The 13,461-nt window shown below is 33.0% G+C and overlaps 1 protein-coding gene across 12 annotated transcripts in view; it reads right to left on the reverse strand.

The window, feature by feature from the left end:
- The window catches only part of Itpr (Inositol 1,4,5,-trisphosphate receptor), a 277,133-nt gene that overhangs the window by 39,399 nt on the left and 224,273 nt on the right, over positions 1–13,461 (reverse strand). For all 12 annotated transcript variants that reach the window (XM_085827003.1, XM_085826988.1, XM_085826993.1 and 9 more), the window contains one exon: positions 8,908–9,089. In XM_085827003.1, the coding sequence (XP_085683129.1) occupies positions 8,908–9,089 (182 nt within the window). The remainder of the gene's footprint in view (positions 1–8,907; positions 9,090–13,461) is intronic.

Consider the following 13,461-nt stretch of genomic DNA (forward strand, 5'->3'; position numbering starts at 1 on the left):
TCTTACCAGATTTAAATTGATGATCTATAATCCGGAATCACCAAAGTCCCGACGAGTCCCGATTATGGACTTTGTACTGTATATATGAAAAATCCTAGAAAACACATTACAGTCAAAAGTCGTTAATTCGGACACCCATAATCCAGAATGATCTATAATCCGGACCACAAAGCTACAAACTTTCTGCGCAGAGACTATTACAGCTGCGAATATGCGTGTGCGCAAAATACATTTACGAATGCGCGTTTAATGTATAACGGACAGTATAAGCTAAGCTAAAATTATCTAATTCAGTTAATGTTGCAGATTGCGTTGTTCCTTAATCTTTGAATTGGATCCGGCTTATTATTTTTTGCAGACTGTTAGAGCAATTTTATAAAAGTAAGCTTGAACTTTCGATTGTGTCAAAAAGAATTTCCGATTCTGGAGCTACCAAAGGATCTACAAAGCGAAAGCATGTTCCGATGTCCATCAAACAAAAAGTGGAATTGCTGCAAATATCCTTTGACTCTCTAATCATTCTGAAATGTTTTTATCAATTTCACGCTGCTCTGCGGGGGGGGGGGGGGGGTAAACGTTGCGGCGCACTATGAACTGGAATTTGATCTGTCAGCACTATCCTTATCTTCAGGGCAGATGTTTTTATTTTATTTGGCTTATAATTCCTTACTAAATGTAGTATTTCATCTCGATGTACTGTGTTTGATATGATTTAAATCAAATTCCTCGTCATTATAATTCGCTAGGTTATTGAAAACGTAAAAATTTCGATTGACAAATTAGTCGGTATTCTTGACACAGCAATTACAGGACTTGAACAGCGGAACTTCGCAACTGAACAAGAAATTATGTTTGTTTATAGAATTAAAGAGAATATATTATCACATAAAAAAATGAAGCAACTTAAAAAACTTACATTGAAAGAAATGTTTAATAAAGTAAACAAATATATATTAAGCTTTTTTTTTTGTAAATTTTGATACCCTTTAGATCATAATTGTTCTTTATTTCATAAATTATGGTTTCACATTTTTAATTTTATAATTTCTGCATGCCATCTTACCAGATTTAAACTGATGATCTATAATCCAGAATCGCCGAAGTCCCGACGAGTCAGGATTAACGACTTTTGACTGCATAATCATTTTGAAAAAGAAATTTACAGTAACAATACATCATTCATAGTATTAAATATTACTTTATACCATTTTAAAATAGAACTGAAGAGAACACTGGATATGAAAAAACGGTTTAATATAGTCTTTATATTATATAACAAGATAGCATATTCTAAATTACATCATTTGCTTCTGAAAGGCAATTATATTAATTCAGAAGTCAAACAACAAAAATCAGCATTATATTTTCAAATTTTCACAGGACTAGTTTCGATGGTTTTACCGAACCACCATCGTCAGCCACAAAAGTGCAAATGAACGAGATAGGATATAATGATTAGATAAGATAAGAAAGCCTGCACAAGAATAAGCAAGTGGGGCCATCTGTTGATGAAACCAGAACTAAAACATAATATCTTTAATGCTTTCTGCTAATGAAATTTTTAAACTTGGCCATTTGCAGGTGAATGGTATGGAGATGTGCGGTGTCGAGCAGTACCCAGGAACTTGGTTAGTACATCGAAAAGTGATGATCCCTAGTCGGTAGTTAGCCGAAGTGATCCTTCCTTAGTCGGTAGTTAGCCGAAGTGATCCTTCCTTAGTCGGTAGTTAGCCGAAGTGGGGATCTGAATCTGGAGATCCAACCTGCGTAGAAAGCTGCTCCAACAGATTGTGTGGATATAACTGCTAACGGAAGTGCCTTTAGCCACTTAGAAAGGCTTTAATGCCTGGGTGTGAGAGAGAGTGAAGGATGCTAAACACTGCTCAACGAAATGACTGTGGAGCGAAAGGATGAATGCAACCAGTGGCGATATCACAGTGCAGAATAACTGGAGGCTGACCAATTAAGAGAGGCTGCAGCACTTATGAGGTAGTCGAATTTCCTGATAAAATATTTTGCAATTCGGTATCATTTCCCTGCTCCTTGGCAAGCTGGTAGTAGTCGATAGCAGATGTGTGCTAATAGTAGCTATATGAATCTGAGACAACGCATCCGCTACCACATTGTTTGAACTTTTCAAGTAGCAAATACAGTCGTAAATTGGCTGATAAAGTCCAGTTGTCTTAGTTGTCGTGGGTAGCATTTATCTTCTTTTTGCCAAAATGGAAATGTAAGCTGTTTGTGGTCCATGAATAAAATGAAGTTACAACCTTCGATCATATGTTGAAAGTGCCTTATGGCCATATATGATGCGAGGAGCTCTCTATCATATGTACTGTATCTCTGTTGTGTTGGAGATAGTTTGAGTAAAAAGCAAGAGGTTGCCATCCTTTTTCAACTTATTGGTGAAGAGCTGCACCCATAGCTATGTCAGAAGAATCAACTACAATTGCAAGTGGGGCCTCTGACGAAGGATGGTACAAGATCGTGGCATCTGACAGATCTTTCTTACATTTCTCAAGTGCATTTGTGGTTGATGCTTCTGACACAGCTATGAGAGCAGCTCTTCACCAACAAGTATTTATCAATGAATTTTATTTCAAAACTTTGTAACTTTCTTGCCATTTCAGTTTTTGCGAAGAACAGCATAGTAAGAATGTGAATGTTTTCAATTAAGCAGCCATCAACTGAAAGCCGTATTTCATCAATACTAAAAAGAAGGATTCATTTTTTATATATAATATCTCAAGCATGCAGAAATTCATTGATATTTATAATTTTGTTTTCAACTGAGAAATAAGTTATTTAACTAATATAATATGAGGCAGTTTAATATCATATTTTGTATCATAAATTAAGTTTTGTGTCTGTGCTAAGTTCTTGATGATTTAAGTTATTTAAGTTTCACTGATACAAGTTAAAGATACAAAGTCGATAATCTGGACGTTCATTATCTGGAATGATCTATAATCCGGGCCTCAAAGCCACAAACCTTTTTTTTTTGTATGCTTTATGTTGGCAGTGGCGATAAAGGCAAAGCATATTTTGCTTCCCTTAAATAAAGCTAAGACTAATCTAAATAAAATACATACTTTATTCCGTAAATTAAAATAAAATAAGCTAACACTGTAGCTTTTACACTTAAAATCATTTGCGTGAAAGAATTGCGTTATGCTAACTCATAACAAGAGATTCGCTGATACCGGCGTACATATAATACTCGGCCAATCCGCCGATCTTGACGTCATTGGCCAATCAGTGGCAACCACGTTAGCTTACCGCCGATTGACCTCCGATCAAAATTTGCATAAGGAAAAACTAAAGCCAACACCTTATGCATGAGCGTAAAGAATGCGCATACATTACGCGCCCTATACTTATATAACAAAGAATATGTATTGTTTATGTTCTTTGGTTATAACACCTTGGTTCTTTACTCTTATTAGGTATAGCGCATGCTTTATTTTGTATATTAGTACTTGAATAACCCTTATTCTTCGTATCTGGAACGCGGATTTTCTCATATATTTTAAATTTCTCTTTGAATTCAGAAATAGTTTTACACCCATACAAAATAATTTTGTTACTACTCTGATCGGGTATCCCATTGATTACATAATCAAGAATTGATGAATCATCAACAGAACCGCTACTGGCTATTTCACGCTTGGCAATTAAAATATTCGGAAAGAGATTCACCAGGTTTTAAGTGTCGTTTAAGTCCAGACATAGTCTAAATGAACCGCATTTTTTCTATTTAGCACTATATTACTTGCGTAATCAGAATAGCTTGGCTTAATGATTTGTTTCTCTAACCATTCGGAAAACTGTTTATCAATTTCCAGCTGCTCTGATGAAGGGGGGGGGCGTCGTGGCACGCAATGAACTGGAAGTTGATCTGTCAGCATTATCCTCATCTTCAGAGCAGATTTTTTTTTTTTTAAATTCGGCTTATAATTCCTTACTAAGTGTAGTATTTCATCTCTGTGTACTTCGTCTTTGATATGATTTAAATCAATTTCCTCAGCATTATAAATATTATGAATACACATCAAATAGTTTTCTGGTTGCAATTTTTTAATTTCGACTATGCGTAATGTATGCTTTACTCATGCGCACGTTGAAAGAAATGTTTAATAAAGTAAACAAATAAATATTAAGCTTTTTTTTTTTTTTTTTGGAAATTTTGATACCCTTTAGATCATAATTGCTCTTTATTTCATAAATTATGGTTTCATATTTTTAATTGTATAATTTCTGCATGCCATCTTCCAGATTTAAATTGATGATTTATAATTCGGAAAACCCCCTAATCCGGAATCGCCAAAGTCCCGACAAGTCCGGATTACAGACTTTGTACTGTATTTTATTTTATAATTTCTTGGGGAGGGGAGGGGAAAACTGGTAAAGAAAATATTTATAACAGTGCCCAATACGAAAATTTCATCCTATAAAGAAATGGAAGCTTTAAATTGGAAAAGACCAATGCAAAATTTAAAACTAGGCAAGAATGCTTTGGTGGAGATTTTGAATAAAATTCTGTTGATTCTTAGGAGGATCAGACACTGTTCCCTCTCCTTCAAGAGTGAAGGGTTCACTTCAAAAGTAAGAATAACTTCTAAATGTTTCTTCTTTTTTGCACTTCTAAATGGAAGCTTCCCTTAGAAAGTTCCATATCCACACTTTTTCAATGCTTTATGAAAAATGCAAATTCAAATTCCACTGCTAGGAATGGTTTATGATCATCTTGAAAGTTAAAAGTCACTAATGTTCTAATAGCAATATATATATATTTGTAAGATATAACAAAATCCGATAACCGCTTTAAAAATAATTGGCGACCTCAAAATTAACATTCTAGATTTGGTGAACTCCACCTAAATTCCTCTGTTCTTCTAAATTTCTATGTTATGTAAAGCTATTGGAAAAGGGCAACTAAAACTAATATTAACCAATCATAGCTTGCCTCTACAATTGCATCATACTTAGTATAAATATCTCTGGCGAGCTAATTACGTCATTATTCTGCTAGCTTCTACCTTGCTAATATCTCCTCGCTTCGCTTCTGCAAAATGCCTGCATCTTAATTTTAAGAAACCAAAGTACATAGCAATTAGATAATTATTTTTAAAGCAGCTATCAGATTTTATTATAAACTTCAGCTCTCTGTCCTAAAAATAGCACTATAAATCTAAACTGCGCCAAAAAATGTAATGACAACACAATATATTTGAATAGTCGATGATATCTTTTAGAATGATGAATTTACAGATAGGAATAAATGTTCCATTGAGTTAGTAGCATAGCCCAATCCAGTATGACTAATAAATGTAATATTAACACAAGTTGGGAAGCATTGAATGTAAGCACACTACAACGAAGATACGCAGAAATGCTGATGGCATAAATACTTGATGCTTAGAGCATCCATCCATTTTGAAGAAATTAAGCCGGATTAAATTCCGTTATTTATTTAAATTCACAATGGTGGCCATAATTCACTTGTCACTCTATTCGTGTCTATTAAAGAACATTTACAATTTTGATACTATGGCGATAAAAGCATGACTGCAGCAACATCTAATCTGGCTCGATTGTTTCTCCTTCAAAATGGATGGACGCTCTAAGCATCAAGTATTTATGCCATCAGCATTTCAGCGTATCTACATTGTAGTGTTCTAACATTCAGTTCTTCCAAAATTGTGTTAATATTACATTTATTAATCATACAGGATTGGACTATGCTACTAACTTCAATGGAACATTTATTCCTCAGTTGGATTTCTGTAAAATAGTATCTGCAAATTCATCATTCTAAAAGATATCGACTATTCAAATATGTTGTGTTGTTAATGAAAACAAGAAAAAGACGGAGCAGTGTTATGTGTAATACCTAGATAGGGCAGATTGCAGATCCATATTGAAAAGGAAGAAATTTGATCGCATACCATGCTAATAGGCTGAGTTCGTAATATCTAAGAAACTTGGCTGTCGAGGTGGTTTTTAATTTCATTTTTATTTTCCAGTTGACGTTTGTGGCCACAATCACTTGGCACTCATGCCTATTTAAGAACATTTACATTTTCGATATTTTTGTGATAGGAAGCGAGCACAGCAAAATTACGTCCAAGCAGCACACAGAGAGAAGCTAAAGTGAAAAAGTGAAGCATTAATTCAGAGAAAGAAGGGAGGGAATCCAAAGTTCCAGTTTTTAAGTTTTGGTTTACAGTTTGGTAACTGGTCAAGAGGCATCAGCATTAAGCATTATATAATATCGCATAATTAATTTGAATGATGCAGTTTAGACTTGTAGAGCTGTTTTTAAGACAGAGAGATGAAGTTCCCAAATTAAATAAAAAATAAAAGAGGTTATACCCAATTAAATTTAGAGATCACATTTCATAGAGAGAGAGACAAGTAATCATATAATTAAATTTATTATAAAAATATTTGCTGTTTACTTGAAATACATACATACCACAATGAATGCCTAGGAAAAAGACATATGTAAATCTGAATTTATAGACTGCACAACAGAAAGAAAATGAATGCACAAAAGAACAGGAACTTGCCTCATGTTATAAACTGCTGCTTAACCAAAGCATAAAACTTCACATGAAGAAAATATGAAGGATAATTAGTTTACAAAAAATCATCTTTTGCAATCATGTCTATTATGCAGTGAAATTATGTCAATATACCTTACAAATAAATATGGAAAGAGAAGCTCTCATTAATGTGAAACTATTCAGTTCAGGCATGAAAGATACTTTATATATATATATATAGAGAGAGAGAAGAAACTGTAAATATCACAGTAGGTTAATACTTGTATTGGGTTGGCAATTAAGTAATTACGGATTTCACTCATAGATGGCTTCAGTTGAATTTTTAGGGTTGCAGACGTAGTACAAATGTAAAACACATTTTGTTATTTGATAGTTGGCAATTCAGCTGTCAATCAGTAAAAAAAGTTTTTTGATCGGTTGCGTAGTTTTTGTTTGGCGTTCGTTGAAAAATGGAAAATCAAAAGGAACATTTTCGTCATATTTTGCTTTTTTATTTCCGTAAAGGGAAAAACGCATCGCAAACTCATAAAAAGTTATGTGCTGTTTATGGTGACGAAGCCTTAAAAGAAAGGCAGTGTCAAAATTGGTTTGCCAAATTTCGTTCTGGTGATTTTTCACTCAAAGATGAAAAACGCTCTGGTCGTACAGTTGAAGTTGATGATGACCTAATCAAAGCAATAATCGATTCGGATCGTCACAGTACAACATGTGAGATTGCAGAGAAGCTTCATGTATCACATACATGCATTGAAAATCACTTAAAACAACTTGGTTATGTTCAAAAACTCGATACATGGGTTCCTCATGAACTGAAAGAAACGCATTTAACGCAACGCATTAACAGCTGCAATTTGCTAAAGAAATGTAATGAAAATGATCCATTTTTAAAACGACTGAAAACTGGCGATGAAAAATGGGCTGTTTACAACAATATCAAGCGGAAAAGATCATGGAGAAGGCCAGGCGAATCAACTCAAACAACATCAAAAGCTGATATTCATCAAAAGAAGGTTTTGTTATCAGTTTGGTGGGATTACAAAGGAATTGTCACCTTTGAACTCTTACCACCCAACCGAACGATCAATTCTGATGTCTACATTGAACAACTAATGAAATTAAACAATGCAGTTGAAGAAAAGCAGCTCGAATTGACAAATCGAAAAGGTGTTGTATTCCATCATGACAATGGAAGGCTACACACATCTTTGGTCACTCGGCAAAAATTATTGGAGCTTGGTTGGGATGTTTTGCCACATCCACCATATAGTCCCGACCTTGCACCATCTGATTACTTTTTGTTTCGATCTTTACAAAACTCCTTGAATGGTAAAAATTTCAATAATGATGATGATGTCAAATCGTACCTGATTCAGTTTTTTGCTAATAAAAACCAGAAGTTTTATGAACGTGGGATTATGATGCTGCCTTAAAGATGGCAAAAGGTCATTGATCAAAATGGGCAATACATTACATAATAAAGTTATTTAGTTCCATTAAAAAATTGTCTTTGATTTTCTAAAAAAAAATCCGTAATTACTTAGTTGCCAACCCAATAGAATAGGAAAAAAAAAAAAAGAAAAAAAAAAAAAATGCATGATAAGACAGCGATAAAAAAAATTAATTCAAGATAAATTGATGAAACCCAATAAATTACTCTTTTGAAATTTTATACATTTAGAAATGAAAATGGCAATTCAACGGGGAAAAACTAAATGCCTGAAAAATACCTTTAAATGCTACTTAAGATAATGGTAAAAATAAATGAACAATTGAGAATTAAACTGAAATTCTATATGAATTTGTAGGACACACTCACAAAAGGCTACAAAAAGGGTAATTAAAACAGGCTAATTTATTTCATATATTTTGACCAAGCTTAACATAATTTTTAAAGTCTAGCTTATATTCAGAATATAAAAAATTCAAGTAACATTAATTCCTCCCCCCTCCCTAAATTTTTTTAATACACATTACAGTTTTTAAAAATTCAGGTTACAGAAAATAAGTTTTCTCTGTTCTAAATAAGACTAAGTTCTACTGATATCCTGCAAAATAAATTTGCATATTAGACTGAGATTTCAGACCTATGATTTAAGTAAACTATATGTGTTGAATCTAATGAAATAAAAGCTAGCATTTATAAAACATTTTTTACATGACTGCATTTCAAACTATTAAAAAATATCAACTTGAAATTTTCATTTTTCATCTCATGGATTAAATATTTTCTCAGTATTTATAACTTTAGGCATTTTAAAAGAGCATATTAGGGGTGAAAATGCAGATTATGTAACAAAATTTTCTCAAAAAACTAGAATTTCATCAGCTATAAATATACCTTTGAACTAGGAGCTCTAAGAACATCTCCAATACCACCACCATTTCTTAAACCTTGATTCAAAGTAGTAACAATGCACATTAACAAAGAATCACAAGCTCGTTCAACTGTTTTATCATCATCATCAACATCATCATTGCCATTAACCGCTGGTTCTGCAGCTTGAGCTAATAGCTTCCCTTCTGCAAAAGAATCAAACGTATGACTTATGTATGAATTTTATCATTCATAAAAGAATACATAAATCAAAATTAATGACTGAAATTTGTGAAACTCTGATTAATATATTTGGAAAAGAAGAGCATGTCAGCTAGAACTAGGTCAGGTTAGTACAACAATAATTACACATGAATTTTATTTTGCAGAAGCACTTTTAATGACTAAATATTATCACTCTCTTTAAGTACAACTACTGAGTTGTTCAAAAAGTAATTTCTTTTTTTAAATGGAAATTTTGTTCTTAATAATATATAAATATTTTTATTGAATAATATTTTGACTATTTTTGCCCAATACCTTTTTTCTTTTTAGCAGTAGCATGATTCCATGCTCATAAAAGTTCTGATCTTTACCTTTAAAAAACTGATGGAAGTGACTTTTGTGATCTCATATGAAGTAAATGTTTTATTATTTAAACAATTTTGTAAAGACCAGAACAAGTAATTATTTGAGGATGCCAGATATTGCGACCATGATAGATGTGGTAGTACATATCATCTAAGTTCTAACAGCTTCTGATAAGTTACCAGACTTATTTGAGACATAACAATATCACAGTGAAATACTACAATTTTTATGTTGGTCTATTCTGGCTTTTTCTGCTTGACAGTATCATTCAGTTTGTCCAGTTGATATCAATGCACTTCCAAATCCACTGTAGAATTGTCTGGTAGGAGCTTAAATACAGTTTTCTAAAAATTATTCCAAACAGGCAGCATCATTTTTCTCTTTTAATGAACATCAGCTTTTGAAGTGCTCTGAGCCAACTCATCCCTTCTGCTGCATGATTGCTTAAATTTGACATTGATGTAAACCACGGATGGACAAACTTTTTCAATTGTGGGCCAAAAATTGGGGGGGGGGAAGGAAAAATGTTTGGTGGGCCAAGACAAATTTTTCTTAAATTTTAAAAACAATATACAAGTAATACAATTTAAATATGTTAATGAGATGAATGAAATTGGGATTTCATTTTAAAAAGTTCCTTATATTGAGGTTCAAAGTGAGATGTACCGATTCTAAGGAACGAGGTTAAATGCTCATCTGTCAGTGGACTTCTGAAATAATTCTTTCTAAGGTTCATAGTTGAAAACACTAGTCCATATATAAAATGAAGCAAACACAGCACTGATTTTCTGGGCGTGAGATACTAAATTTAGGAAACTTACTTTAATGTTTGTAAAACTCTAACTTTGTAAATTTGTACTATAATGTTTTGTAAAACTCTAACATATTTAGAAACAACTGCATGATTGTTAGATTGCAACTCAATTAATTCAAGCTGCAAATGACTTCACTGCTTTACAATTTACACTGAAACGCATGGTAAAAAATATCCAATTCTGTTTAAATGCCAATGAAATCTTGAAATCTGCATTCGAATTCAAAATGCAGTTTTTTTCAAGCTATCTTCATAATTCTTAAGCTTTTCTTCATTTACTGAGGGTACTGAACTTAACCTCGGGAAATGAGACAAATTGTTCTTAGCTAGCTTCCCAGCAAACATATTAAGTTTTAGTTTAAAAGCTTTGAGATAAGCCCATATATCGTCAATAAATTGATTTTCCCTTTCATCTTGACATTTAAATTGCTCATATGACAAAGAAGATCTGTGAAAAATGCAAAGTCCGAAAGAAATTCTGTATCTTGTAACATTTCGCCCTCCGCAGAACACTGTTTCTTATGGAAGAATGATACAATGTTGTCTTTCAGCTGCCAAACTTGCTCGAAAACACATCCTGCCACCTTACTTTCATGTAATACAGTACATCAGAGTATTCAGATTGCGTGGACTGAAGAAAATCTGGAAATTGAAAAAGCCCACAAGAACGAATAGTATTTACAAGCTTCATGACTGCATCAAGCATGGTTTCATAGTCAATGCAGGTGTACACAGAGCATTTTGATGTATAACACAATGTAGAAAAACAACACTGTTCCCGAGATAGTTTTGATTAGAGTCCTAGAAATCCAGATTTTTTTTCCTGTCATATTTAGTGCTTCATCGGTCATAATATTACATATATTTGTTATAGGAATTTTCAAAGTTAAAAGCCCTTCCTGAAATTCACAAAAAATAGTTCCCTTTAAAGAATACATGCACGCCACCTCCTCGGCAATTTCAAGGTTCTCATCAACACCTCTTATAAATAATACTAATTGTACAGTATCAGTAGAGTTATATCAGTGCTTTCATCCACAGCTATGGAGAAAAATTTAAACTGGCCAATCATTGACTCTAATTGTGATGTCAAATTTTTATTGATGTCTTCTATTCTAGAAGTCACCGTTTTTCGAGATACGCTTACAGTCTCAAAATTATTTTTCCTACCTGGACATAAAACATCACAAACTTGGAGCATGCATTCTTTAACGAACTCCTCATCGTGACAGCTTTCTTATTTTTAGCAATACTGTATGCTACAATGTAACTTGTAGTATGTGTAGCTGCTTCTCGGATACTGTTTACCTTCTTGAAAAAATTATGTCGGCCTGATGATTTTTTATGAAAACTTTATGCATTTTGTTTTCTTTCATATTCGGACATTGCTTCATAATTGGAATTCTTATACTGAGATGTGAAATGATGGGAAATGTTAGATTCTTTGAAAACTGCTACAAGTTCACTGCAGATGAGACACACTGGTTCATCTTCTAATTCACCTATATTGCATTCCCATATGTCTGCTCCCCGAGAAAGATATAACGCTTGTTAGCGCCAATCTACAGCTACCTACAGCGCCAATCTACAGCTATAGCCAACAAAGAACTTCTGCTTTTAACACTTTACTGATTGAAAGCTGTCTGTGCTTGCTATTTCTGTCAATTAATGTTTTGTAGAACAAAAATAGAGAAAGTAAAAAGATTATCAGTCCTTCAAAAAAGGGAAGAAAAAAATAATATTTAAACAAAGTAGAAAAGGAGATGGATATATAAGATATAAATATATATTTCTTTTAATTTGCCTCAAACTGGCAAATTAAAATTTTATCCGCGGGCCGGATAGAATGTTTGACAAGTGAGTCGCAGACAGCAATGTGATGCGACAAATTTATTTCTTTAAAAAAAATAAGGAACCCATATATTGAAAGAATCATTTCATGTGATCATAAATGGCCCATATGCTATCTCTCGATGATTTCTAATGTTGTTGTTTGACAGTTTACTTTTATTTTTATTTTGTCAACTTCCAGAACATAATACATCTTCAGTAGTGAAAACTGCTGGATTTAAATATTGCAGACCACTTTTGGCACGAGTATTCTGTCAAGTCATCTCCTTCAAACACGTCACATTTTTCTTATTACCTGAACAGGATTCTTCTATTTTCGGACTATTTTCAGTAGAATATCCTGACAATGCTACTTATCAGTTTCTATTTTTAATAGGTATTTTTTGGTGGAGGAAGGGGGCTCAGAAACAATCAAGAAAAAAAGTTTTTAAAAAAAATTATGCTCATCTCTATAAAAAATATTCACGAGACAATACACTATGTCACTGACATAGGCAACCCATTACGTTGCCAAAATGTATTTTATGCGGCAACCTAGGTATGCACACATGAGCAGCAAACAAGCATGGATTTCCATTTTAATTAGACAGTTTTTTTTATTAATGTTTGTTCCTGTACTGGCTATATTTTTCTTCTTCTAAGAAACTGAAATGGACTGTGAAGTTTGCCAGCAGATGAAAAGAAAGTGTTGCCCCCTTTTTTTTTCTTTTTCTTCAGAAATACGGTATTTTGTCCAATAACAAAGAATGCAAAAATTCTTATTTCAGAAGTTGTGCTTCTTAACTGATCAATTTTTATGGACTGGAATTCGCTTGCGATACCCAATTTGCGAAATTCTTCGATTTTTTTTCAAGGGAAAACAAATTGCTGTGTACATGGGGAGAAAACAATGAAATAAAAAAATACATATGGATTTCTTGAAAAAAGTAAAGAGTTTTATTACAGATTTCTTTTATTTCCATAATTTTATCGATTCATTGCTCTTTCGTGGAATACTTGGTGGACTGTTATTTTCAAAATGACTGTTGCCTTTTGCATACTACCTTGGCAAAAAAACAAGTTATTAGTATATTTGTTGATCTTTTGGAATGTGGTGCAGATAATCAGAAAGCACTCAATATTTTTTTACAAATAAACCTTCAAATATCAGTTGTCAAAATAAATAATGACAATATAGCTGAGAATGAAGAAGGCTGGTTAAAAAACTAGTACCTCCAATGGCGAAAAAATTAAATTACTATCAGAGCAATACAATAAATGAAAGGCGAGTCCTACAAGCAAAAAGAAACTTCATGAATTACCTAATTTATTTTGAACATGAT

This window comes from Stegodyphus dumicola, chromosome 1 (genome assembly GCF_044657685.1).
Source record: "Stegodyphus dumicola isolate Sdum_Otavi_A_Nest chromosome 1, ASM4465768v1".
NCBI classification, from domain to species: Eukaryota; Metazoa; Arthropoda; class Arachnida; order Araneae; family Eresidae; genus Stegodyphus; species Stegodyphus dumicola.